Source organism: Heterodontus francisci, chromosome 8 (assembly GCF_036365525.1).
Source record: "Heterodontus francisci isolate sHetFra1 chromosome 8, sHetFra1.hap1, whole genome shotgun sequence".
Lineage (NCBI taxonomy): Eukaryota > Metazoa > Chordata > Chondrichthyes > Heterodontiformes > Heterodontidae > Heterodontus > Heterodontus francisci.
In genome coordinates this window covers 1,226,112-1,253,269 of record NC_090378.1, presented here as the reverse complement: position 1 = coordinate 1,253,269, position 27,158 = coordinate 1,226,112, and the positions used below count along the sequence as shown (strand labels likewise).

Sequence of the window (27,158 nt, the reverse complement as noted above, 5' to 3'; positions counted from 1 at the left end):
GAAATCTGGTGGACCTCCCCTGCCGGCTCAGGAAAAGAACTTCCTTGCAATCTGCAACTGTCGCTTCCTGCCATTTCCACGGCTGTGGCCTCATCGCAGGCCGCCCTCCACATCAGCTTATTGTCTTTACTCAAAAGCTTGGCCTGGATTTTACTGTTCTTTTGACCACCAACAAATGTGTCTCTAAGATTGACTTTTAAGGTCCCACCATAGCCACAATGAGAGGGAATTTCTTTAATTCGAGAACATTATCTGCAATAATTTCACTTGGCAACTGCTTCCTTTTATGGAATGCAACTCTCAGTGCAATTTCATTCTTAGTCGTGCCATAATATGAGTCCAGAATCTCACGAGCAACATTGGTTAGATACCAGCTGAAAAGCATCTGGCCCCATCATGGTGAGGAAAACATCGACTTTATCCTCATCTATTCTATTGTATTTGCTTTCAGCCAAATGTGTATCCTTCATTCGTAATTACACCAGTTGCCTTTGTCAGGGATGAATTCCCCCATTGTTCCAGAATATGTCTTCAGTGCCATTTTTTTCAATGACTTACCGTGCTGACTCATTGAGTTGTATCTGAACATAATGTGCACATACATGGAGCAATCTTTCAAATCGCCCCAAAACTTCCGCAAAATCAATTTTCAGAATTCCAAAAGGTATGTCACAACGTTCTTCAGACCGTAATTTCTCAAATGAGATGTAAAAAAAGTATTCAATCCCATCTCATCGCCATCTTTCTGTGATGTATTTCACTGCGTGAGACTAACATGTGGACTCACAGCGAGCAGCTATTATTGAACTACCTTCATTTACACCTCCCACACAGAGAGGGCAGTAGAGAAGGCAGTATATCAAAATGCTCAGCTATTACAATATACTACAGGCTGCATTAAATTACAATCGAAGGTGTAGGTTTCCTGACTAAAACGTTCTGTGGGAATGTCATAAAGCACAAGGCAATCTTAAAATTAGAGCCAGGCCGTTCAGGGGTGATGTCAGGAAACACTTCTTCCCACAAAGTGCTGGATTTTGTTGGGGCAGCATGGGCCCCAATGAGGGGCCGGAAAGCTGGGGTCAACACTGCAGCTTTTTAGGCTCATCTGGCAGCTAATTAGCTGTCATTGGAGCTCCTGTCCCTTTAACATATGATCCCGCCTCTGAGAGCTGGCCAATTGGAGGGCCAGCAGCTCTTCAGTCTTAACAGTGCCACTGGGCGTGGTGGCCACTGTTGGGATTGTACCCAGCCGAGAGGGCACAATGATGGATACAACCCTCGGAAGAAGGTGAATGTGTTCTGGGGTTGTCTGGGCCTGCGGGGAGTGGTGGGAATAGTTGGTGAGGGCAGGGAGTGGTGTTGCTGCTGTGGCAGCCATTGCTGCATCACAGAGTGCCCAACTATGAGGCAAAAGGCTATGGTTTTCAGGGGCCACTTGGAGCTCATGAGACTGAGATTGATTTTTGTTGAGTGTGGGGTATTGAGGGTTATGGAGGAAGAACAGGTAAATTGGTTTGAGGTATAAATCAGCCAGAAACTCATTGAATGGCAGAGCAGGCTTGAGGGATGACCGGCTTCGTCTGGTTCCTATGATTTTTAACTGCCCTCTTCAGCGACCTAACAAGCCACTCAGTTGGCTGTGAGAAAGATGGCATTCAGTCTACCTGGCTCAGTGACCAACTTAGTAACTTCACATCAATATCACTAAAACAGATCGTCATTTATCATATTGTTGTTCGTGGGATCTTGCTATGTATAAGTTGACTGCCATGTTTCTCTTCATTACATCAGTGATGACACTTCAAAAGTATTTCATTGGCTGTGAATCACTTTGGAATGTCCTGAGGTTGAGACAGACTTTCTGTACTGGATGTAAAGGAGTTGAATTAGCAGGTAAAGAGCCGCAGGCAGTTCATAAAACATAGCAGAAATGCAAATTTGTTTTTTTAAAAAAATGAAAATATTAAACTGTTTTGTATGTCAGGCAGTGAGTGCAGTGTCGAAAGGACAAAGAATTTACATTTGACCTTCAGAATCATGAAAAGATTAAATAGAAAAAAAAATCCCTTGAAGACAAATACTTTCATTCTGAAAGAGCAAATCAGAAGCAAATATTCCTTGTGGATTTGCATATGTTTGCATAATATTCAAATACTTATTACAAGAGACAGCAATTTCAATGCAGTTCGAATATAACTGTCGTTAACATATCAAATATACTTCAAATACTATTGAAGGTTCTGGGTCTCAGACATGGAAATGCTCATTATAAAGTGTTTTGTTAATCAATAATCTATTACCTCATAATACAAATACAGCTTTATTGATCAGTGTTATCCTTTAATTGCTATTGCTGTGATAAATGTCTCATAAAATTAAACTGCCAAGAACAGCACATTGATGTTGAATATTAATTCCTATCAGAAGAAAGATGTGTATTTCGATAGCAACATTCATGATCACAGGACATCCCAAAGCATTACAGTCAATTAAGTACATTTTGAAGTGCACCCATTGTTGAAATAGAGGAAATGCAGCAGCCAATTTGGGTACAGCAAGATCCCACAAACAACAATTTTTTTTTCCCTTTTATGTATTTCATGTCAAGGCGAACTTTATTCCTCAGCACCACCCCCCCCCCCCCCCCTATATACATTTTATAAAATAACTTTATTAAAACAGATAATTAAACAAAACTCAAATTAAAATGCCATTCTCGGCGTCAATTATGCACTCCAGTCCCTGCGGTACCCACCAGACGCGAAGGCCACAAGCGTACCGGCGGACACCGTGTGCTCCTTCTCCAGGGACACCTGTGGGCGAACGTAACCGTGGAAGAGGGGCAGGTAGTCAGGAAGGACGGATCCCCCAACGGCCTGCAGCCTGGACCTGTGAATTGCCACCTTGGCCAGGCCCAGGAGCAGACCGACGAGGAGATCCTCCTCCCAGCCCATGCCCTCCTCACTGGGTGCCCAAAGATCAGGAGCGTAGGACTGAAGTGCAGCCAAAACTTGAGGAGCAGCCCCTTTAAATACTCAGAGGAGCTGCAACCTCGCACACTCCATATATACATGAAACGTGGACTCGTCCAGGCCGCAGAAAATACAGGCGGCTTGGGAGTCCGTCAACCTGCTTAAAAGACTATTGCACGGAACTGCTCTGTGCAGCACCCTCCACCCCAGGTCCCCGATGTAAAGGGGGAGCATTCCCATGTGGAGAGACCTCCACCGCAGTTTCCCCTCGCCGCTAGATGGCAACACGGACCGCCGGGAGTGTCCGGCCGGCTGACAAGGGCAAGTCAGTGGAGAGTGTGCGGGAGTAGCCCGTACAGGAAACCCCTCCGCGCCGATTGGAATGGCACGGAGGGCATTTCCAAGAGGCAGCTCGGGTTGTGCGGGACCGGCTCCTGAGGAGGGTTTCGGGGCCTGGGTCCGATGAGCAGTTCCGGCCGAGCAGCGGAAACCTCGGCCGGGAGCACTCTGCTCTCCCGAGCCCCCTCGCCACCCGCAGTGAGGGGCATCCCGGGGGCTTCAGCTACTCCTCCGCCCGCCGGTCCGTCCTCGGCAGGGGATCGCCCTGACTGGAGGCGACCATGTTTCAGACTCTGAATAGATCCCGGTAAAAGACAGGCAACTCCCTCAGAGAGACACGGCTAACGGACTCTGCCGGGAGCTGCGTGTCGTCTTCAAGGCAGTGATACTGTTGGGAAAAATACTTCGCCAGCGCACGCCATCTGGGAGGACGCTCGACGTACAGGTACCTCTGCAGGGTCCGAAAGCGGAGAGTCGCAGCCTGGGTGCGGACACAAATCAGCGACTGGCTGCCCTCCTCGATCGGGAGACTCAGACCCGCGGCAGAGACCCAGTGTTTCCTCTTGCCCCAGAGGAAATCGACAAGCTTCTTCTGCATCTTGGTGGTGAATGCAGGGGGTGGGGCCAAAGTGACCAACCGGTACCACAGCATCGAGGCCACCAGTGTCCAGCACCCCAGCCGAGTGGTGACTTTCACCTCCAACTCCTGCCAGTTTGTCGGTCAGGCTTCCTCAGCGGGACTAAGGTGGATTTCCAGATAGAGGAGGAGCGTGGTGCTCCACGCAAAAGGTGTCAACTCCTCCGGCAGGGAGTCCACCCGCCATTGACCCACCAGGAGACCGGAACATTTCTCCCAATTGATCCTTGCGGAGGTCGCGGCAGAAAAGGTCTGCTGACAGTCGCGCATCCTCCGCAAGTCAACGGGATATGTGACCGTGAGGATCACGTCATCGGCGTAAGCCGAGAGGACAAACCGCACGGCCGGCTCGCGCAGAGCCAATCCCGTCAACCTCCTGCGAAGTAAGCACAGGAACGGCTCCACGCAGATGGTATACAATTGGCCAGACAAGGGGCATCCCTGACGCACTCCTCTCCCAAACCGTCAAGGACCCGTAAACTTTGACTAGACACTCTGCGGCGGTGTATAAAAGTCGGACACGGGCCACAAAATGTGGCCCGAGTCTGAAAGCGCGCAGAGTCCCGAAAAGATATCCGTGATCCACCCTGTCGAACGCCTTCTCCTGATCGAGGGAGAGAAAGGCGACCGACTGACCAGTCCTCTGGGAAAGATGGATCAGGTCCCGGACCAGGTGGATGTTGTCCTGGATGGACCGGCCCGGGACCGTGTAGGAGTGGTCGGGGTGGATCATGTGGGCCAGCACGGAGCCCAGGCGGGTAGACATAGCCCGGGCAAAGATCTTATAATCCGTGCTGAGGAGGGAGACCGGAAGCCAGTTTTTAAGCAGGCGGAGATCGCCCCTCTTCGGCAGCATGACGATGACCGCCCTGCACCACGAAAGGGGAATCTTCTCGGTCGCCAGGCTTTCCCCCCAGGACCCGCGCGTAATTGTCCCACAGGACGTCCCAGAACGCCCTGAGGAACCCCACAGTCAGCCCATCCAGCCCCGGGGATTTTCTGCTCGAGAGCTGGTGGAGGGCGCCGGTCAGCTCTGCCAGCGTGAGCGGAGCCTCCAATCCTTCGGCGCCCTCTGGGCTGACCTGCGGCAGGTCCTCCCACAAAACGCTGCGTGCGTCTTCACTGGACGGATCCAGAGAGAACAACGCACTGTAATAAGTACGGACCAGGAGGCCCATTCCCTCCAGATCCGTGATGGAGGATCCGTCGTCGGCCAGCAGCTCAACGAGCTGCTTACGGACCCCCCGCCATTTTTCCAGCGAGTAGAAGAAGGGTGAGGCGCGGTCCAAATCTTCCAGGATCTAGATCCGCGACCTCACGTACGCGCCTCGGGACCCTATGAGCTGCAGGTCCCTCAGCGGCCCTTCTCTTTATACGCCTGCCACAGGGCCGGGTCCGCAACAGCATGACCGAGGTGGGACTCCAAGTCGAACACCTCCCTCTCTAAAATAAAAGCAAAATACTGCGAATGCTTGAAATCTGAAATAAAAACAAGAAATGCTGGAACCACTCAGCAGGTCTGGCAGCATCTGTGGAAAGAGAAGCAGAGTTAACGTTTCGGGTCAGTGACCCTTCTTCGGAACCCTCCCTCTCTAGTTGCCCGATCTTGGCTTCCCGCCTCTTGGTCAACCCCTTCGCATACTCCTGACAGAAGACAGGGATGTGAGTCTTGCCCACATCCCACCATTGCCTCCGTTCTCCAGTCGGCCCAGAATCGACGGAACGAGTCGGAATCGCTCGTTTTCCAGTAGCCGGTTGTTAAAGTGCCAGTACACGGACCCCGCCCACGTGCGGAGCGGGGTGAATTCCGCCCACACCAGGTGGTGGTCCGAGCACGGCACCAGCCGCATGGAGGCCGCCGAGACGCAGGAAATGTACGCCTGTGAGAAGTAGAGGCGGTCGATTCGGGACCCTCCTCCTCCAGACCTCCACATGAAGGCGCTGGAGTCGGGATGGAGATTCTGCCAGATGTCCACCAAGTTGAGGGAGCTGATCAGTCACCTCAACTTCTCCACCGACGCTTGGCCGCGCTGGGGACCGGAGCAATCCCCCACCTCGAGGGTGCAGTTAAAATCCCCCCCAAGGATGATGTACTCGTCGTTATCGATGGAGCTCGAGAGAGCGGACACTTCAAATAAGCGCGCTTGAAACGCACCAGGCCTGGGCGCGTACACGTTCACAAGGTGGAGCGGCACGCTACTCAGGTGAACGGCGAGGTGGAGCAAGCGGCCCGGCACTAGCTCCTTGACCCCCAAGATCTCTGGCTGAAAGGTCAGGGCCAACAAGATAGCCACCCCACTAGAAATAGGGGTGAGGTGACTCATGTGGACCCCACCCTGCCACTCCAGGAGCCAGGTGGCTTCGTCTCCATGAACGGTGTGAGTTTCCTGCAGAAAGCTCACCGCGTATCTCCCTTCCCTGAGGACTGAGAGATTGTGAAATCTGCGGTGAGCCCCTCTGCTGCCGTTGATGTTGAGGCTGGCTATGGTTATCTTCATGTCGAAGGTACTTAAAAAACCATCACCAACACCTCACTGGTCTTCCACTCCCCCAGCAACCCATTGAGGAACACATTAAATTGGCGCCTCTCAACCAGTTCAGTTTCACGCCCGCACCCTTGCCCACTTTCTTGAAGGCGGCACGGACGGACTGTATGATCAGCGCCAGATTCAACCAAAGGCCGAGGGCCAGCTGAACTTTATTGCGGCAACCCCTGCATGCTGCGAGGAAATCCCGGAGTTCCGCCGTGGGGATGAGAGGAGACTCAGTGGGAGGCACGAGGGACTCCACCACCTCACTAGAGATGGAAGCAAGATCGTCCTCCATGCCCCAAACCGAGTCCCTGTCCTCCTCCGGGTCGTCACTGCCAGCGGCCGAAACATCCACCACACACTGTGGGGCAGACGCCCCGGCCGCGCCAGCTGGTCCCGCCTCCGTCAAGATCCCACCCCCAGGATTGATGGCAGAGGAGTCCTCTCTGGGTTCTAGAATGGAACTGGTGTCTGTGGGCGCCAGCGGTTCAGGACCCCCCTCCACCTCCATCCCCGGGCCAATGAGTGGTCCAGGGGAGATGGAAGTGCCCGACTCCGGAAATCCAGCCGGAACCGGGACCGGAGGCGGAGAGAGGAGGCCATCAGAACCAGCAGACAGGGAATTACACAGATTGGCCTCTGGGTCAGGTACATCCCGGGCAGGAGCGTCAGGCTGTTGGGAGGTCTCGGCCTCACCCAGGACACCCGATCCATCGGCCAAAGGAATGATTTCTCCCGTGTAGTCCACACACTCCCCTACCAATGGGGCGGTTCCCCACCTCAGGAGTTGACAAGATTACGGGGGCATCTCCCCCACCTCCATTCCGAGGGGTGGAGGGTTCCCGCCCAGGGCTCGAGGTCCTGATCCTGCTGGTGGCAGGGGGAGCCTGAGGACCCATGCCAGGAGATGGGCTCCTCTTATTTCGGGAGGGGCGCAGAGACTCAGAGACCTCCATGTCATCAGGGGCCTCTGCCTCCGCACCCACATTTTGCCTGGTCACCCAGGGCCTGAGCCTAACCCTGGGGCAGGTGGATTCCCCGGGAGCAGGCCTTGGGCTGAGCTCATGCTGGGGTAGTGCCATGGTGTCCAGGGGACGCGCCTCTCGATGTTTATTTTTTCTCCGTGCCTTCCTCCCACTTGGACGGGCACCCCCCTCCCCATAGCCTCCAATACTGACTGAACGGTGTCTGGTGGAGGTGTAGGGGGTGGTGGGAGGAGGTGCAGCGGCGCCACCCTGAGCTGCCGAGGTGGAGTTGGCCTCCGGGAGGTTGGGGCACTTCTTAGGAACATGCTCCACCCCCTTGCAGACATGGCACCGCACCCCGTCCAAGGTCCAGAAGACGCAGTAGGCCGTCCCCTGGAACTCCACATTGAAGTGGTCATCCGTGACCACCTCCCATGCCAGCTGCATGAGTAGCTGGCGGCAGAAGGAGTACACATGCCGGAGGCTGTTCTCCCGAAGACTGAGCGGGACTGGGGTGAGCCCCGTCTTTACCTCCCTCAGATGGTGCTGGTGGGGAAGGAGGAGCTCACTGGAAATGAAGGGCGGGACATTTGACAGAATGACCCTTTGCGCAGTGGCCTCCAGGGGGTCCACTGACAGAAAGGTTTCGCGCATGGTGAACCCCTTGTTCAGGGCCAGGGACACCGCCCGCTTGGTCTTCAGGAAAAACACCTAAAAATACATTTTAGAGGCTGTAACAATGGCCGAAGGGCTGACAACCTCAGGCATTGCCTTTACGCATTCCTCGATTGACATATTGGGGTGGACGTAGCTCTTGATCCCATGCTTTGATGTTATCAGCACAAAAGGTGACGGGGCTACAGGTGCAGCTGCAGCAGCATACGTGCGTAAAGGCCCCACCTCCGGCAAAGAGGGGCTTGCCATGGGGTCGCAGAGCCACGCCCAACCCCAAGAAACAAAGCGAACAACAGTTTTCTCTTAAACACAAGCAATATGATGGGGAGCGGGGGATGGGAGTAGAGGAGTATAGGGCTGAAAAGGACAAGGAGAGGAGAGGATAGGTGGCCGGGAGAGAAGGTCTGCGAGGATGTTACTGTTCAATTGGTGGTTGGAGCACCTTGCTGCAGAGTCTACAGTTCAGTCTTCCAGTTAGGGGAGGGTACTTCGGCCGGGTCGGCTAGAGCCGCCCGGTTCTCTCCTTTTCCTTCTGTTCGATAAAGATTGTCTTCAGCCGGGCAGCTCCAGCCGTCCCGAGCCACACAGTTGGGGGTGGGGAGGGAGCCCGTTTTGTGCAGGATGGAAGATAAACACAAGAGCAAATACAGGGGCTCCCTATAGAATTTGGCAGCCCCACCCCTGGATCTTCCGGTTCCTCCTCCCTCCCCCAACAGTCCAAACAACAAACAGTTCTCTGGTGCTCCAACATCTATCTCTCCAAAATAACTTGCAGGTCTCCTTTGTCCTTGAATAAAATACAACAGTTTCACAGTTAAAGTTGTAAATGCAGCTCTCTCCACTCTGCTCTCTCCTCTCCAATTCCAGCTCCCACAGCTCAGATGCAGCTGGTTCGACTAATCGCACACAGGAAGTGCTCCAAATTGCCCAGCCAATCCCGTGCTGTACCTGTCCTGGGAGTGTTTGATGGGGACAGTGTAGAGGGAGCTTTACTCTGTATCTAACCCCCCGTACTGTACCTGTCCTGGGAGTGTTTGATGGGGACAGTGTAGAGGGAGCTTTACTCTGTATCTAACCCCGTACTGTACCTGTCCTGGGAGTGTTTGATGGGGACAGTGTAGAGGGAGCTTTACTCTGTATCTAACCCCCGTACTGTACCTGTCCAGGGAGTGTTTGATGGGGACAGTGTAGAGGGAGCTTTACTCTGTATCTAACCCCCGTACTGTACCTGTCCTGGGAGTGTTTGATGGGGGACAGTGTAGAGGGAGCTTTACTCTGTATCTAACCCCCTTACTGTACCTGTCCTGGGAGTGTTTGATGTGGACAGTGTAGAGGGAGCTTTACTCTGTATCTAACCCCCCGTACTGTACCTGTCCTGGGAGTGTTTGATGGGGACAGTGTAGAGGGAGCTTTACTCTGTATCTAACCCTGTACTGTACCTGTCCTGGGAGTGTTTGATGGGGACAGTGTAGAGGGAGCTTTACTCTGTATCTAACTGGTTCTGCCCTTTATGTCGATGAATACAATTTTTTGAATGTACCTTTTCAACTCTTTTACTGATTTCTTTGGTTCTTTGTTCCATTGTTTAGTTTGGGTGGTGAGATGTTATTCTCCTGTGGCTAAGCACAGCATTGAGGAGAAAGTTTGTCAGATAGTGGAGCAGCTCCGTGCTCCCTGCATAGACTCTCGATTTTCACTTTAGTTATGCCTGCATGGTTTAAAGGCTTAACTTCCCCAATCTCTGCTTCTATTCTACTTCCTGTAGTGATCAAACTGTAACCCATGACAATCTACCTGTACAAAGACATATGGAAGTAACCAGTGTTTAATCATTCAGGAATACTACTTCCTTCCTGCACTGGTTAACGGGGGGTAAACAGCTGCATTAAATTAGCCTGCAAGGGAACCAATAGAAATGAACTAATTTAAGACCAGAAAGAGGTCATTCAGCCCCTGAAACCTGTTCTGTCATCCTGTCACATTATGGCTGATCTATGTCTCAACCCCATTATCCCACCTTTGCTGCATACCTCTCGATACCTTTCCCAACAAAAATCTATCCATCTGAGTTTTGAAAGTTACAATTGACCTTTCCCCCCCGCCCCACCTCACCTCAATAGCTTTTTGGGGGAGAGAGTTCCAGATTTCCACTCCCCTTTGTGTGAGGAAGTGCTTCCTGACATCATCCCAGAACAGCCTGCCTCGAATTTTAAGCACATGAACCCATCCTCTGAACTCAACTCACCAGGGGAAACTAGTTTCTATCTATCCTATCAATGTCTTTAATCATTTAAGCACCTCAAATAGATCACTCCTTAATCTTCCATACTCCAGGGAATACAAGTCTAGTATATACAAATCGTCATCATAATTTAGCTCTTTTAGCCTCAGTATCATTCTAGTGAATCCGCACTGCACTGTTTCCAAGGTTCCTCATGTGTGGTGCCCTGAGTGAGTTTGGTGGGTTGAGAGTGTAAATGGGGTGTTTTGAGGTGTGTTTTGGAGGGGCGTGTTGGGCTTTCATTGGTTGGGGTGTGCTATGGTGGGTTTGGGTTCTCTTGTGCTGGGTTTGAATGTGTTGGGTTGCTGTGCTTTGGGTAGGATGTGTTGGTTGGGGTGTGCTTTGATGAGGTGCATTGGGTGGGGTTTGGTTGCATTGGGCTGGGGTGTGTTGGGTTGGGATGTGTTGGGTGGGAGTCCATATCATTGATTTGTGGTATGTTACGACCAGGTGAGAAAGCTGTCTAGGGGTCCCTCTCAGCCTTCACCTGGTCTTACTGTAATCCTTGATCACCGCTTCCCAGTTATAAGGCAAAGAAACCAGTACACACAGGTTTTCTTAGGTTTAAAGGAGAAAAGTTTAAATTTATTAAACTTGAACATAAAGTCTAATTCAGTTAATGCCTATGGATACACGATGCCCACGCTAGCATATATAATACACACCTAATACCTAATACACACATGCAAATGGAGACAGAAAACTAAGTGGAAAAATTTGAGGCAATATCTGAAGAGTTTTTGTTTTGGTTCTTCGAGCTCATTGTAGAGTCCTTGATTGTAGATAGATCTTGCTTTTTGTTGGGGCCCAGTACTCTTCTTAAACCTTGTTCGCTGTTGGAGACTTTTCTCTCTTGGGGTTCATGTATCTTCAGTGGATTCAGAGGCTTGTGAAAAAGAGATGGGAGCAGTCAGGAGAGAGATCTTCTCAATCCAGGAGCAAACTGACACTCTGCCTTCAAACTCTCTGTGACCAGTTCAAAAGAAAACCCTGGAACAGCCAGTTAGTCATGTGACCTTCTGGTCTAACCAGTCTTGGCCTTTGTGGATTGTATCCTCCTTAGCAGGCTCTGGGATGCGCTTCCTCATCTTCGATGTCTGTTAGTATGTAAATGTTTCTTTTCCAGCCATGGCTGATCTGTTTAACAAGTCATTTCCTCGTTCCAGCAACAGTTAAAAATCAATCACAAACAAAAACAAGAAATGCTGGATTCACTCAGCAGGTCTGGCAGCATCTGTGGAAAGAGAAGCAGAGTTAACGTTTCGGGTCAGTGACCCTTCTTCGGAACTGGTCACTGACCCGAAACCTTAACTCTGCTTCTCTTTCCACAGATGCTGCCAGACCTGCTGAGTGAATCCAGCATTTCTTGTTTTTGTTTCAGATTTCCAGCATCCGCAGTATTTTGCTTTTAAGTTAAAAATCAATGTTCATATGACAAACCAGTGTGCCTCATTCTTGGCAGGTGGGGGCCGAGCATGACAGGTGGGTTGGGTCAGGCTTTGTTGAGTCAGGGTGTGTTGCGTTGGGTCGGGGTAGATTGTGTTGGGTTGGGGTGGATTGGGGTGTGCTGTGCTGTGTTGGGGTGTATTATGTTAGTTTGGGGTGAGTCGGTGTGTGTTGGATCCGGGTGTGTTGGTTTGGGTTGGCTTGGGAAATGTTGGTTTGGTGTGTGTTGTTTTGAGATGTATTGTGTTCGGTTGGTTTACTGTGTGATTGGTTGTAGTATTTTGTTTTGGGTTACATTGACGAGTACTCTGTCTGACTGACCATTTAATTTAAGTCCAGATGCAATTATTATCAGTGATTAACATCAACTGTTGGATGATCTTTTTAGGGGTCTCCAGGTGAACGTGGAGCTGCTGGTTCTGCTGGTCCTATTGGTCTCCCTGGTCGTCCTGGACCTCAAGGTGGTCTTGGCCCTGCTGGAGAGAAAGGAGCCCCTGTAAGTATCCATTAGAAATTTGTCATGTTATTGATCAGCCTGTAGTCACATCGAATTACACAGAATGTCCAACACGGAAACGGGCCCCTTTTCACCACTGCTCTGTGCCGCAGTTTATACTCCACACAAGCCTCCTCTCATTCCTCTTCATCTCACCCTATCACCATATCCTTCTATTCCTTTCTCCCTTGTGAGCTTATCCAACTTTCCCTTAAATGTATCGATACTATTCACCTCAACCACTCCCTGTGGTAGTGAGTTCCACATTCTCACCAATCTCTGGGTAAAGAGGTTTCTCCTGAATTCCCAACTGGATTGACTAGAGATTATCTTATATTTATGATTCTTTGATTTGTACCCTATCAAATCCCTTTATAATCTTAAAAGACCTCTGTCTAGTCTCCCCTCAGCCTTCTCTTTTCCAGAGAAAAGATCCCCAGCATAATAAGTACATCCTATCAGTTGTGGATCATCCTTGCAAATCTTTTTTGCACGTTCTCTAGTGCCTTAATATTCTTTTTTATAATATGGAGACCGGAAATGTGCAGAGTGCTGGTGTGGCCTAACCAAGGTTTTAGACAGCTTCAGCATAATTTCTCTGCTGTTCAATTTTAATCTTCCAGAAATGAACCCAGTGCTTTATTTACTTCTTTATGGCCTTAATAATCTGCATTGCTACTTTTAATGATCCACATATCTGTACCCTAGAACCCTCTGTTCCTCTCGCCCATTTAAACTCTTATTTTCCAAGATGTATGTGGCCTCCTTAATCTTCCCATTAAAATGTACCACCTCACACTGATCTATATTAAAATTCATTTGGCAATTCAACATCCATTCTGCAAGTTTATTAATGGCTTCTTGTATTTTGTCGCAGTCCTCCTCAATCATAGAAACCTACATCACAAAAGGAGGCCATTCAGCCCATAGTGTCAGTGCTTCCTCTTTCAAAGAGCAATCATGGTCATTCCCATATCCTGGCTTTTTGTCCAGAACCCTCGAAGTTTCTCCTCCTCAAGTACCTGTCCAACACCCTGTAAAACTATTTATGGAATCAGTTTCTACTGCCTTTTCAGATCTCGATGACTCTTAGTGAAAACATTTCTCCTCATCTCCATTCGAGATCATTTACAATGAGTTTAATTCCATGACATCTGGTTATTGACCCAGTCACCAGAGGGAATAATTTTTCTCTCTCTACTATATCGCTATCTTTTCTCTCTCTACTCTATCAAAACCTGTCATCATTTTGTAAATCTCTATCTGGTCACCTCTTAACCTTCTCTGTTTCAAGGAGAACAGCCCTAACTTTTCCAACCTCTTCTCATAACCTCAGTCCCTCATCCCTGGTATCATCCTGGTAAACCTCCTCTGGACACTTTAAGGCCTTTACATGTCTCCTGAAATGTGCTGCCTAGAATTATCTATTATATTCCAGCTGAGGTCTAACCAGTAATTTATAAAGTTTGAGCTTGATTTATTTGTGTTTATATTCTACGCCTTTATTGATAAACCTAAATAATCCATATGTTTTTCAGCACCTTATCCACTTGCCCTGCAACCTTTAAGGTTTGTGAATTTGGACACCCAGGTCTCTCGGCTCATTTACAGTAAATTGTCTTTCCATATTAGACCTCCCATAATGCATCACCTCGCACTGTCCATCTGAATCTCTCAACTCAACATTGAATTCCATCTGTCATGTTTCAGCCCATTTCACCATCCTGTCTACAACCGCCCTCTTCACTATCGACTACTTCATTAAGTTTTGCATCAGCTGTAAACTTTATAATGCTGTTCCCTACACCTGAGTCTAGGTCATTTATAAAAATTGCAAAGATTAATGAACCAAAACTCACCCTGTCAGAAAAACGTGTCCATCACCATCGTTTGTTTCCTGTCACTGAGCCAATTCAGTGTCCAAACTGTCATTTTCCCCTTCATTCCATGGGCTTCTATCTTTTTAATAAGCCTCCTGTGTGGCACTTTGCCAAATGCCTTCTGAAAGCCTATGGTTGGAATGTTACAGCTTTCAATGAGCAGTCTGGTGACAGGGGGAGGCTGAAAAATTGAGTGGGAGGTGGGGTGTAGGGGGGCCGTACCCAACACCTTCCTGCTCCCGTTGCAATTTTACACGGGGCGGTGGTGGTGAGCAACAGCTCACCTGCCCCAGGCCAATCAAGGCCCTTAAGTGGCCAATTAACTGCCACTTATGGGTCTCCACCCACCGTTGCGGTTATTTGACCCTCGGCGGCCGGATGGCAAAGGCCCCAAGTACCCTGCCTGGTAAAACCAGATGGCCTTCTTGCGGGTTGGGGTTTGCCTCCTGATCGAGCACCCTGTGCCCCACAGAGGACCGCCCCAACTGCCCCCAATGCACAACACTCCAATCCCCCCACCCACCACCCCACCATCCAACCCCCCTTGCCTCGCTAAGGCCCGGCTAATTGTCCCCGGCAAGGCCCCAAAAACTTACCTGACTTCAGGGGCCATCTTTCCTATAGCTTCCGACAGCTGGGTGTAGTCCCAGCAGTGGCCACCGCTCATGGTGGCGCTGCTGGGACTAAGAGCTGCCAGCCCACTGATTGGCTGGCAGCTCCATTAGGCGGGTCATGCCTCAAGGAGGTGGACATCCCACCCAAGACCAATTAAAGGCCTGAGGAGCGAAAGATTCTGGCCTGTCTCCCCAGGTCCAGTGGAGGCGAGCTCACCACTGAATTTTTGGCCACCCAGCATAAAATTCTGGCCCACATATAGAACATCTACTGCACTGCCTTGATCAACCTTCCCTGTTACCTCATCAAAGTATTCAATCAAGTTAATCATAGAAAATAGGAGCAGGAGTAGGCCATTTGGCCCTTCAAGCCTGCTCCGCCATTCATTATGATCATGGCTGATCATCCAACTCAGTAACCTGTTCCCGCTTTCCCCCCCATACCCTTTGATCCCTTTAGCCCCAAGAGCTATATCTGACTCCTTGAAAACATACAATGTTTTGGCCTCAACTGCTTTCTGTGATAGCGAATTCCACAGGCTCACCACTCTGGGTGAAGAAATTTCTCCTCACCTCAGTCCTGAAAAGTTTACCCCGTATCCTTAGACTATGACCCCTGGGTCTGGACTCCCCCACCATCGGGAACATCCTTCCTGCATCTACCCTGTCAAGTCCTGTTAGAAATTTATAGGTTTCTATGAGATCCCCCCTCACTCTTCTGAACACAAGCGAATATAATCCTAACCGACTCAATCTCTCCTCATATGTCAGTCCCGCCATCCCAGGAATCAGTCTGGTAAACCTTCGCTGCACTCCCTCTATAGCAAGAACATCCTTCCTCAGATAAGGAGACCAAAACTGCACACAATATTCCAGGTGTGGCCTCACCAAGGCCCTGTATAATTGCAGAAAAACATCCCTGCTCCTACACTCAAATCCTCTCGCTACGAAGGCCAACATACCATTTGCCTTTTTTACCCCCTGTTGCACCTGCTTGCTTACCTTCAGCGACTGGTGTACGAGAACACCCAGGTTTCGCTGCATATTCCCCTCCCTCAGTTTATAGCCGTTCAGATAATAATCTGCCTTCCTGTTTTTGCTACCAAAGTGGATAACCTCACATTTATCCACATTATACTGCATCTGCCATGCATTTGCCCACTCACTCAACTTGTCCAAATCACCCTGAAGCCTCTCTGCATCCTCCTCACAACTCACCCTCCCACCCAGTTTTGTGTCATCTGCTAATTTGGAGATATTACATTTAGTTCCCTCATCTAAATCATTAATATATATTGTGAATAGCTGGGGTCCTAGCACCGATCCCTGCGGTACACCACTAGTCACTGCCGGCCATTTGTAAAAAGACCCGTTTATTCCTACTCTTTGTTTCCTGTCTGCCAACCAATTTTCTATCCATCGCAATACACTACCCCAGTCCCATGCGCTTTAACTTTACACGCTAATCTCTTATGTGGGACTTTGTCGAAAGCCTTCTGAAAGTCCAAATAAACCACATCCACTGGCTCCCCCTCATCAACTCTACTAGTTACATCCTCGAAGAATTCTAGTAGATTTGACAAGCATGATTTCCCTTTCGTAAATCCATGCTGACTCTGCCCGATTCTACCACTGTTCTCCAAGTGCTCTGCTATAAAATCTTTGATAATGGACTCCAGAATTTTCCCCACTACCGACATCAGGCTGACTGGTCTATAATTCCCTGCTTTCTCTCTACCTCCCTTTTTAAATAATGGGGTGACATTAGCTACCCTCCAATCTCTACCCTCATCCCCAAGGGGTCTCGCACCACTAGATTGTCAATTATTCCTATCTCATTAGACAATATGCAGTCTATGATGGCCTGTTCTCTAGTTGGTTCCTCAACGTATTGGTCCAGAAAACCATCCCGTACGCACTCCAAGAATTCCTCCTCTACGGTATTGTGACTAATTTGATTTGCCTAATCCATATGTAAATTAAAGTCACCCAAAATTATAGATGTTCCTTTATCGCATGTGTCTCTAATTTCCTGTTTAATGTCATTCCCAACATCACCACTACAGTTTTGGCGTCTACATACATCCCCCACTAACGTTCTTTGCCCCTTAGTGTTTCTCAGCTCTACCCATACAGATTCCACAACATCAGAGCTAATATCCTTCCTCGCTATTGCGTTAATTTCCTCTTTAACCAGCAATGCAACTCCACCGCCTTTTATTTTTTGTCTGTCCTTCCTAAATACTGAATACCCCTGGATGTTCATTTCCCATCCCTGGTCACCTTGCAGCCATGTCTCCGTAATCCCGACTATATCATACCCGTTTACATCTATTTGCGTGATTAATTCATCCACTTTATTGAGAATGCTCCACACATTAAGGCACAAAGCCTTAAGGCTTGTCTTTTTAACATTACTTGTCCCCTTCCCACTATTTTTCACTGTGGCCCTGTTTGATTCTGGCCCTTGATTTCTCTGCCTATCACCTTTCTTATTCCCCTTACTGTCTTTTGTTCTTGTCTTTAATCCCCCCTCCTCTGACTCCTTGCAAAGGTTCCCATCCTCCTGCCATTTTAGTTTAAACCCTCCCCAACCACTCTAGCAAATACTCCCCCTAGGACATCAGTCCCAGTCCTGCCCAGGTGTAACCCGTCCAGTTTGTACTGGTCCCAATATCCCAGGACATTGCGCAGTTTGACTTGAACAAATCCTTGGTGGCTCTCCTTGATTAAACCATGCCTTTCCAAATGGAAGTTTGCTTTTTCCCTGATATTGGTTTCCAATAAATCCCCCCCCCCCCCCCCCATTGATGTTAGACTGACTGACCTGCAGTTTCCTAGCTTATTCCTCTCAATGGTTTAACATTAGCAACTCTCTAGTCCTCAGGCTCTACTCTGTCCAATGTTGATTGAAAAATTGTGACCAATGCCTCCACTATTTCTACCTTTGTTTCTTTCAGTAACCTAGGATGAATTCCATTCAGACAAGGTGACTTACCAACTTTCAGTAATGCTAATCTTTTTAGTACGTCTTCTCTATCTGTTTCTGTCCTGTCCATAAATTTCCTCTCTTTTACAGTAGCCTTCACATCACCCACTTCCTTTCTGAAGAGTACTCATTTAATACTTTCGCCATGTCCTCTGCCTCGGTCTGAAGACTTCCCTTTGAGCGCTTAAAAGGCCCAACCTTCTACTGAACACATCGTTTACACTTTATAAGTTTCTAAAATGTTTTCGGGTTCAATTTACTGTTCCTTACTTTTCTCTTAAGCTCTCTTTGCCTCTCATATTCATTTTTCCAATTCCCTCCTGTATATTGCATAATCTTCCTGGTTATTCACTGAATCTTGCTCGTGACATTTGTCAGAAGCCTCCTTTTTCTGTGTTATTTTAACTTTTATTTCCTTTGTCATTCAGGAAGTAATAGGATTGGATGATCTGCCTGTTCTCTGCAAAGCAATAATCTAGTTTGTACCACAGCTATCTCGTCCCTGAATGCCCGACATTGCTCAACATTTCCAGCAGGACATTGCTTTCCCCTGCAATACTTGTCTAATCTCCCTGTGCGATCTCCCTGTGCAAGGTCCTTTCTTAAATCAGGAATTAGCTCTTCCCCAGTTGACCATTTCGACCTTTGATATTTTCTGGTCTTTTTCCATAATTACTCTAAACAGAATGATGCTGTGGTCACTGTTAGCTTGATGATCTCCGACTGTAACACCCTCCACTTGTTCTACTTCATTTCCAGAATCAGATCCAAACATGGCTTATTTCCTTAATAAAAGCAAAATACAGTGGATGCTAGAAATCTGAAATAAAAACAGCAAATGCTGGAAATACTCAGCAGGTCTGGCAGCATCTGTGGAGAGAGAAACAGAGTTAATGTTTCAGGTCAGTGACCCTTCATTAGACCTGAAACGTTATCTCTGCTTCTCTCTCCACAGATGCTGCCTGACCTGCTGAGTATTTCCAGCACTGTCTGTTTTTATTTCAGCTTCCTTCCTTTTTGGCTGGAGTCATATTGACCCAGATTTTGCTGAGTTAATGACAATGAAATTGTCATCATTTGATGTCATTACTCCACTGAAACTGATAGTAACTTCTGAAGTCCGCACAGGTGCATAATAACATGAAAATCTACAAGTTGCTGCCAGTGAGTCTAGACTCCTCTATAGGGTGCACTGTACATGTTCCCACAGACTGCAGTCTCCATTGCAAACATGAATTGATGAGAACTTCTACTCTAACACTGCAAGCCTCCTGTAAAACCCCTGGAAAAAGTTGCCCCCTGTTAAATGAGGTGTAGCTTGGTTTTTAATACATACAAACATACGAATTAGGAGCAGGAGTAGGCCACTCGGCCCGTCGAGCCTGCTCTGCCATTCAATAAGATCATGGCTGATCTGATTGTAACCTCAACCCCACATTCCCACCTACCCCCGATAACCTTTCACGCACTTGCTTATCAAGAATCTATCTACCTCTGCCTTAAAAATATTCAAAGACTCAGAGCTTCCACTGCCTTTTGAGGAAGAGAATTCCAAAGACTCACCACCCTCTGAGAGAAAACAATTTCTCCTCATCTCTGTCTTAAATGGGCGACCCCTTATTTTTAAACAGTGACCCCTAGTTCTAGATTCTCCCACAAGGGGAAACATCCTTTCCACATCCACCCTGTCAAGACCCCTCAGGATCTGATATATTTCAATCAAGTCACCTCTTACTCTTCTAAATTCCAGTGGATACAAGCCTAGTCTGTCCAATCTTTCCTCATAAGACAGCCCGCCCATTCCAGGTATTAGTCTAGTAAACCTTCTCTGAACTGCTTCTAATGCATTTACATCTTTCCTTAAATTCCAGATGTGGTCTCACCAATGCCCTGTATAACTGTAGCATAACCTCCCTACTTTTGTATTCAATTCCCCTCGCGATAAACGATAACATTCTGTTAGCTTTCCTAATTATGTGCTGTACCTGCATACTAACCTTTTGTGATGTATTGACTAGGGCACTCAGATCCCTCTGCATCTCAGAGCTCCACAATCTCTCACCATTTAGATAATATGCTTTTTCATTCTTCCTGCCAAAGTGAACAATTTCACATTTTCCCACATTATACTCTATTTGCCAGGTCTTTGCCCACTCACTTAACCTATCTATATCCCTTTGTAGCCTCCTTATGTCCTCTTCAAAACTTACTTTCCTACCTATCTCTGTCATCAGCAAATTTAGCAACCATACCTTCAGTCCCTTCATCCAAGTCATTGATATAATTTGTAAAAAGTTGAGGTCCCAGCACAGATCCCTGTGGCACACCACTCGTTACATCTTGCCAACCAGAAAATGAACTATTTATGGCTACTCCCCATTTCCTGTTAGCTAGCTAATCTTCTGTCCATAATAATGTACTAACTTCAGAATTACTGCGAAACACCCTCACTGGCCCTGAAAAAGTAATCTTATATTTGTAGAATGTCAAACTTTTACACAGTGGTTAAAAATTATTTTTTTGAAATGTAAAAGTTATTATTTTTTCCTTTCTAAAAGATCTATATTTTAACCTCTATCTTAATCAGTCACACAGTTATTTTGCTATGTAAAAATATTAAGTTAATGGTGAAGGATTTTAAGTTATTTTATTTTCCTAATTTGCTGTGTGTGAATATTTCAATGTGATTGGTTGCCTGGCATTGCTGACATCATTGCTGACATCTCTGCTGCTGGATGCTTGAAGATTCCCTTGACTTGACACCAGATTTAAATTGTGTTTGGGAAAGAGAAAATTCCCACCACAGAGATTGCTAGATCATTGTGGGCAGCTTTCTTTGAGATTAGCGGCAAGCACACATCAGAATGTCACGTTCTTCCCTACTCCGAGCATTATGTTTTCCCAGTCTATATTAGGGGGATTAAAGATTCCTATTATAACTGATCTATTTTTGCCTCTGAAATTTGCCAACAAATTTGCTCATTTATCTCCTCACTGTTTGGAGCTTATTTTAAAACTCCCAAAAATGTAACAGCTGCCCCTCTATGTTTCAGCTCAAGCCTGATAGATTCAGTCCTAGAATCATCAAGTAAATCCTTTCTATTTAGAACTGTAAACTCATCTTTAACCAATACTGCCACACTCCCTCCTCTTTTTCCTTCTCTATCATTCCTGAATACTCAGTAACTAGGAATATTAAGAACACATTCCCAGGCTTCTATGAACCATAGGCCGGAATTTTATGCCGCCCCAGCACGTCAGATGGTGGTGTGGGGGCAGCGTAAAATTGAGCGGCAGGCTCCGGGAGGCCTACCCGCCCCGATTCCGCCTCCGGACAGGTTTACGGCGGTCAGGCCGGGGGGCGGGGTTGAGAAACGGCCTGCCCGCCCAAGGTCAATCAAGACCCTTAAGTGGCCACTTAACGGTCACTTAAGGGCCCTCGCCCACCTCCACGGATATTTTACCCATGGCAAGCAGGTGTGCTGGGGACGTGAAAGGACGCCCAGCGATAGTTGCCGGCCTTTCCACGCGGCAGGGTGGGGTGGGGGGCATGACAGTCGGGCACAGGGTGCCCAATTGAGGGCCTCTACCGCCTCCCAACCCACCCCCAGGATCCAAGACGCCTCCCTCCACCCAAAGGACCACTCCAGCCCCACCAGGGAAGGACCAATCCCACTGGTGAGGCATGCCCCTACTTACCTTCTCTCTGCGATCCACAGCGTCGGCTGGGCTGCAGTACCAGCAGTGGCCACTGCTCCCAATGGCGCTGCTGGGTCTAAGAGCTGCCGGCCCACTGATTGGCCGGCAGCTGACTGAGGCGGAACCTCCTCTCTCAAGTGGGTGGAAGTCCCGCCTCGGGACAGTTAAAGCCCGGGGAACCACACAATACAGGGCAGATCCCCAGGCTAGACGGAAGCGGGTTCACTGCCGAGTTTCACGTTGGAGTCCGGTTCCTATCCATTCACTGTAAAATTCCAGCCCCTGTCTCTGTTAATGTAACCATGTCATAATCCCATGTAGCAATTTGTGCTTGCAGCTCACCAATCTTATTAGTCACACAATGGACATTGATATAATTTAATATTGACATCATCACTTGTGCTATTTTCCTCAATCTGGTCCCTGCAATTTTGGGAATATTTCTAATATGACTGCTGTTTATTTCTCCCTGCCCACGAATCTCATTACTGCCCCTTTCTGATATTTTTAGGTTTCCCCTCCCTCTCCTAACTCTGCATTTACTGTACCCCCCAATTTGGTGTCTGAAAAGTTTGAAATTGTGTTTTCAATTCCCGAGACCAAATGTTTATGTAAATTGTGAACAACAGTGTTCCCAGCACTGATCCTGGAACACCACTTCCCAATATTTGCCAGCTACCTTTAACCCCTACTCTCAGTTGGGGCCAGCTTGCTAACCATTCTGCTACTTGTTCCTTGATACCATATGTTCTGAACTTATTCATGACTTTACTATGTGGTACCTTATTGAAGACCTTTTGAAATCCAAACATATGTCTGCGACATTACCCTTCTCTACCCTTTCTGTGACTGTTTCAAAGAACTTAAGGTTGGTTAAGCATGACCTTCCCTTTTGAAATCTGTGCTGACTACTATATTGTATTTTCAGTTTGGAGATGTTTTTGTATTGTACCTTCCAATAAGGATTTCCTTATCTTTCCTATCACTGACATTACGCTAATTTGCCTACATTGTCCTGGACATGTTCTATCGCTCTTTTTATATATCGGAATCACATTAGCTGTCCACCAATCCTCTGGCACTATTCCCTTTATGAATGAATTGTAATATGTAATAGTCTCTGCTATCTCTTCCCTAGCTTCCTTGAGTACGCGTGGATATAATCCACTCAGACCAGGAGTTTTATCCTCTCCAAATTTGATTGGTTTATCAATTTCTATCATAAAATTCTTTTTTTAAAATCTTTTTTAATGAACAAGTCCTTCATAGCTTAATGACTTTCTCAATCATCTTGTGCCGAAAACCTTTTAATGGCACAATATAGACAAATCAGAGCATTTACTTCAACAATGTTTTACATATTTTCAATTTCCGTCCAAATTCACATTTAAGAGACCCTGAACAAAACAGCAAACTAACACAGGACTGGTGTGCTGGACATACAAACTAGCACAGGACTGGTGTGCTGGACATACAAACTAGCACAGGACTGGTGTTGCTGGACATACAAACTAACACAGGACTGGTGTGCTGGACATACAAACTAACACAGGACTGGTGTTGCTGGACATACAAACTAACACAGGACTGGTGTGCTGGACATACAAACTAACACAGGAATGGTGTGCTGGACATACAAACTAGCACAGGACTGGTGTGCTGGACATACAAACTAGCACAGGACTGGTGTTGCTGGACATACAAACTAACACAGGACTGGTGTGCTGGACATACAAACTAACACAGGACTGGTGTTGCTGGACATACAAACTAGCACAGGACTGGTGTTGCTGGACTTACAAACTAACACAGGACTGGTGTGCTGGACATACAAACTAACACAGGACTGGTGTTGCTGGACATACAAACTAGCACAGGACTGGTGTTGCTGGACATACAAACTAGCACAGGACTGGTGTGCTGGACATACAAACTAGCACAGGACTGGTGTGCTGGACATACAAACTAACACAGGACTGGTGTTGCTGGACAGACAAACTAACACAGGACTGGTGTGCTGGACATACAAACTAACACAGGACTGGTGTTGCTGGACATACAAACTAACACAGGACTGGTGTTGCTGGACTTACAAACTAACACAGGACTGGTGTTGCTGGACATACAAACTAGCACAGGACTGGTGTTGCTGGACATACAAACTAGCACAGGAATGGTGTGCTGGACTTACAAACTAACACAGGACTGGTGTTGCTGGACTTACAAACTAACACAGGACTGGTGTGCTGGACATACAAACTAGCACAGGAATGGTGTGCTGGACATACAAACTAGCACAGGAATGGTGTGCTGGACATACAAACTAACACAGGAATGGTGTGCTGGACATACAAATTAGCACAGGAATGGTGTGCTGGACATACAAACTAACACAGGACTGGTGTGCTGGACATACAAACTAGCACAGGAATGGTGTGCTGGACTTACAAATTAACACAGGAATGGTGTGCTGGACATACAAACTAACACAGGAATGGTGTTGCTGGACATACAAACTAACACAGGACTGGTGTGCTGGACATACAAATTAGCACAGGACTGGTGTGCTGGACATACAAACTAACACAGGACAGGTGTTGCTGGACATACAAACTAACACAGGACTGGTGTGCTGGACATACAAACTAACACAGGACTGGTGTGCTGGACATACAAACTAACACAGGACTGGTGTGCTGGACATACAAATTAGCACAGGACTGGTGTGCTGGACATACAAATTAGCACAGGACTGGTGTTGCTGGACATACAAACTAGCACAGGAATGGTGTTGCTGGACAGACAAACTAACACAGGACTGGTGTTGCTGGACATACAAACTAGCACAGGACTGGTGTTGCTGGACAGACAAACTAACACAGGACTGGTGTGCTGGACATACAAACTAACACAGGACTGGTGTTGCTGGACTTACAAACTAACACAGGACTGGTGTTGCTGGACTTACAAACTAACACAGGACTGGTGTGCTGGACATACAAACTAGCACAGGACTGGTGTTGCTGGACATACAAACTAACACAGGAATGGTGTGCTGGACATACAAATTAGCACAGGAATGGTGTGCTGGACATACAAACTAACACAGGACTGGTGTGCTGGACATACAAACTAGCACAGGAATGGTGTGCTGGACATACAAACTAACACAGGACTGGTGTGCTGGACATACAAACTAACACAGGACTGGTGTGCTGGACATACAAACTAGCACAGGACTGGTGTTGCTGGACTTACAAACTAACACAGGACTGGTGTGCTGGACATACAAACTAGCACAGGAATGGTGTGCTGGACATACAAACTAGCACAGGAATGGTGTGCTGGACATACAAACTAACACAGGAATGGTGTGCTGGACATACAAATTAGCACAGGAATGGTGTGCTGGACATACAAACTAACACAGGACTGGTGTGCTGGACATACAAACTAGCACAGGAATGGTGTGCTGGACTTACAAATTAACACAGGAATGGTGTGCTGGACATACAAACTAACACAGGAATGGTGTTGCTGGACATACAAACTAACACAGGACTGGTGTGCTGGACATACAAATTAGCACAGGACTGGTGTGCTGGACATACAAACTAACACAGGACAGGTGTTGCTGGACATACAAACTAACACAGGACTGGTGTGCTGGACATACAAACTAACACAGGACTGGTGTTGCTGGACATACAAACTAACACAGGACTGGTGTTGCTGGACATACAAACTAACACAGGACTGGTGTTGCTGGACATACAAACTAACACAGGACTGGTGTTGCTGGACATACAAACTAACACAGGACTGGTGTTGCTGGACATACAAACTAACACAGGACTGGTGTGCTGGACATACAAACTAACACAGGACTGGTGTTGCTGGACATACAAACTAACACAGGACTGGTGTTGCTGGACATACAAACTAACACAGGACTGGTGTGCTGGACATACAAACTAACACAGGACTGGTGTGCTGGACATACAAACTAACACAGGACTGGTGTGCTGGACATAGAAACTAACACAGGACTGGTGTGCTGGACATAGAAACTAACACAGGACTGGTGTGCTGGACATACAAACTAACACAGGACTGGTGTGCTGGACATACAAACTAGCACAGGAATGGTGTGCTGGACATACAAACTAGCACAGGACTGGTGTGCTGGATATACAAACGAACACAGGAATGGTGTGCTGGACATACAAACTAGCACAGGACTGGTGTGCTGGACATACAAACTAGCACAGGACTGGTGTGCTGGACATACAAACTAACACAGGACTGGTGTGCTGGACATACAAATTAGCACAGGACTGGTGTGCTGGACATACAAACTAACACAGGACTGGTGTGCTGGACATACAAATTAGTACAGGAATGGTGTGCTGGACATACAAACTAGCACAGGACTGGTGTTGCTGGACATACAAACTAGCACAGGAATGGTGTGCTGGACATACAAACTAGCACAGGAATGGTGTGCTGGACATACAAACTAGCACAGGACTGGTGTTGCTGGACATACAAACTAGCACAGGACTGGTGTGCTGGACATACAAACTAACACAGGACTGGTGTGCTGGACATACAAATTAGCACAGGAATGGTGTTGCTGGACATACAAACTAGCACAGGACTGGTGTTGCTGGACATACAAACTAGCACAGGACTGGTGTGCTGGACATACAAACTAACACAGGACTGGTGTGCTGGACATACAAATTAGCACAGGAATGGTGTGCTGGACATACAAATTAGCACAGGAATGGTGTGCTGGACATACAAACTAGCACAGGACTGGTGTTGCTGGACATACAAACTAGCACAGGACTGGTGTTGCTGGACATACAAATTAGCACAGGAATGGTGTGCTGGACATACAAATTAGCACAGGACTGGTGTGCTGGACATACAAATTAGCACAGGAATGGTGTGCTGGACATACAAACTAGCACAGGACTGGTGTGCTGGACATACAAATTAGCACAGGAATGGTGTGCTGGACATACAAATTAGCACAGGACTGGTGTGCTGGACATACAAATTAGCACAGGAATGGTGTTGCTGGACATACAAACTAACACAGGACTGGTGTTGCTGGACATACAAACTAACACAGGACTGGTGTGCTGGACATACAAACTAACACAGGACTGGTGTGCTGGACATACAAACTAACACAGGACTGGTGTGCTGGACATACAAACTAGCACAGGACTGGTGTGCTGGACATACAAACTAGCACATGACTGGTGTGCTGGACATACAAACTAACACAGGACTGGTGTGCTGGACATACAAACTAACACAGGAATGGTGTGCTGGACATACAAACTAACACAGGAATGGTGTGCTGGACATACAAACTAGCACAGGACTGGTGTGCTGGACATACAAACTAGCACAGGACTGGTGTGCTGGACATACAAACTAACACAGGACTGGTGTTGCTGGACATACAAACTAACACAGGACTGGTGTGCTGGACATACAAACTAACACAGGACTGGTGTGCTGGACATACAAACTAACACAGGACTGGTGTTGCTGGACATACAAACTAACACAGGACTGGTGTGCTGGACATACAAACTAACACAGGACTGG

General features: G+C 47.6%; 1 protein-coding gene across 1 annotated transcript in view; it reads left to right on the top strand.

Annotated features, from left to right (window-relative positions):
- Positions 1–27,158, top strand: part of LOC137373152 (collagen alpha-1(XI) chain-like) — a 612,019-nt gene that overhangs the window by 384,319 nt on the left and 200,542 nt on the right. Inside the window, exon 44 of the mRNA XM_068038011.1 lies at positions 12,238–12,345. Coding sequence (XP_067894112.1) covers positions 12,238–12,345 — 108 coding nt within the window. The remainder of the gene's footprint in view (positions 1–12,237; positions 12,346–27,158) is intronic.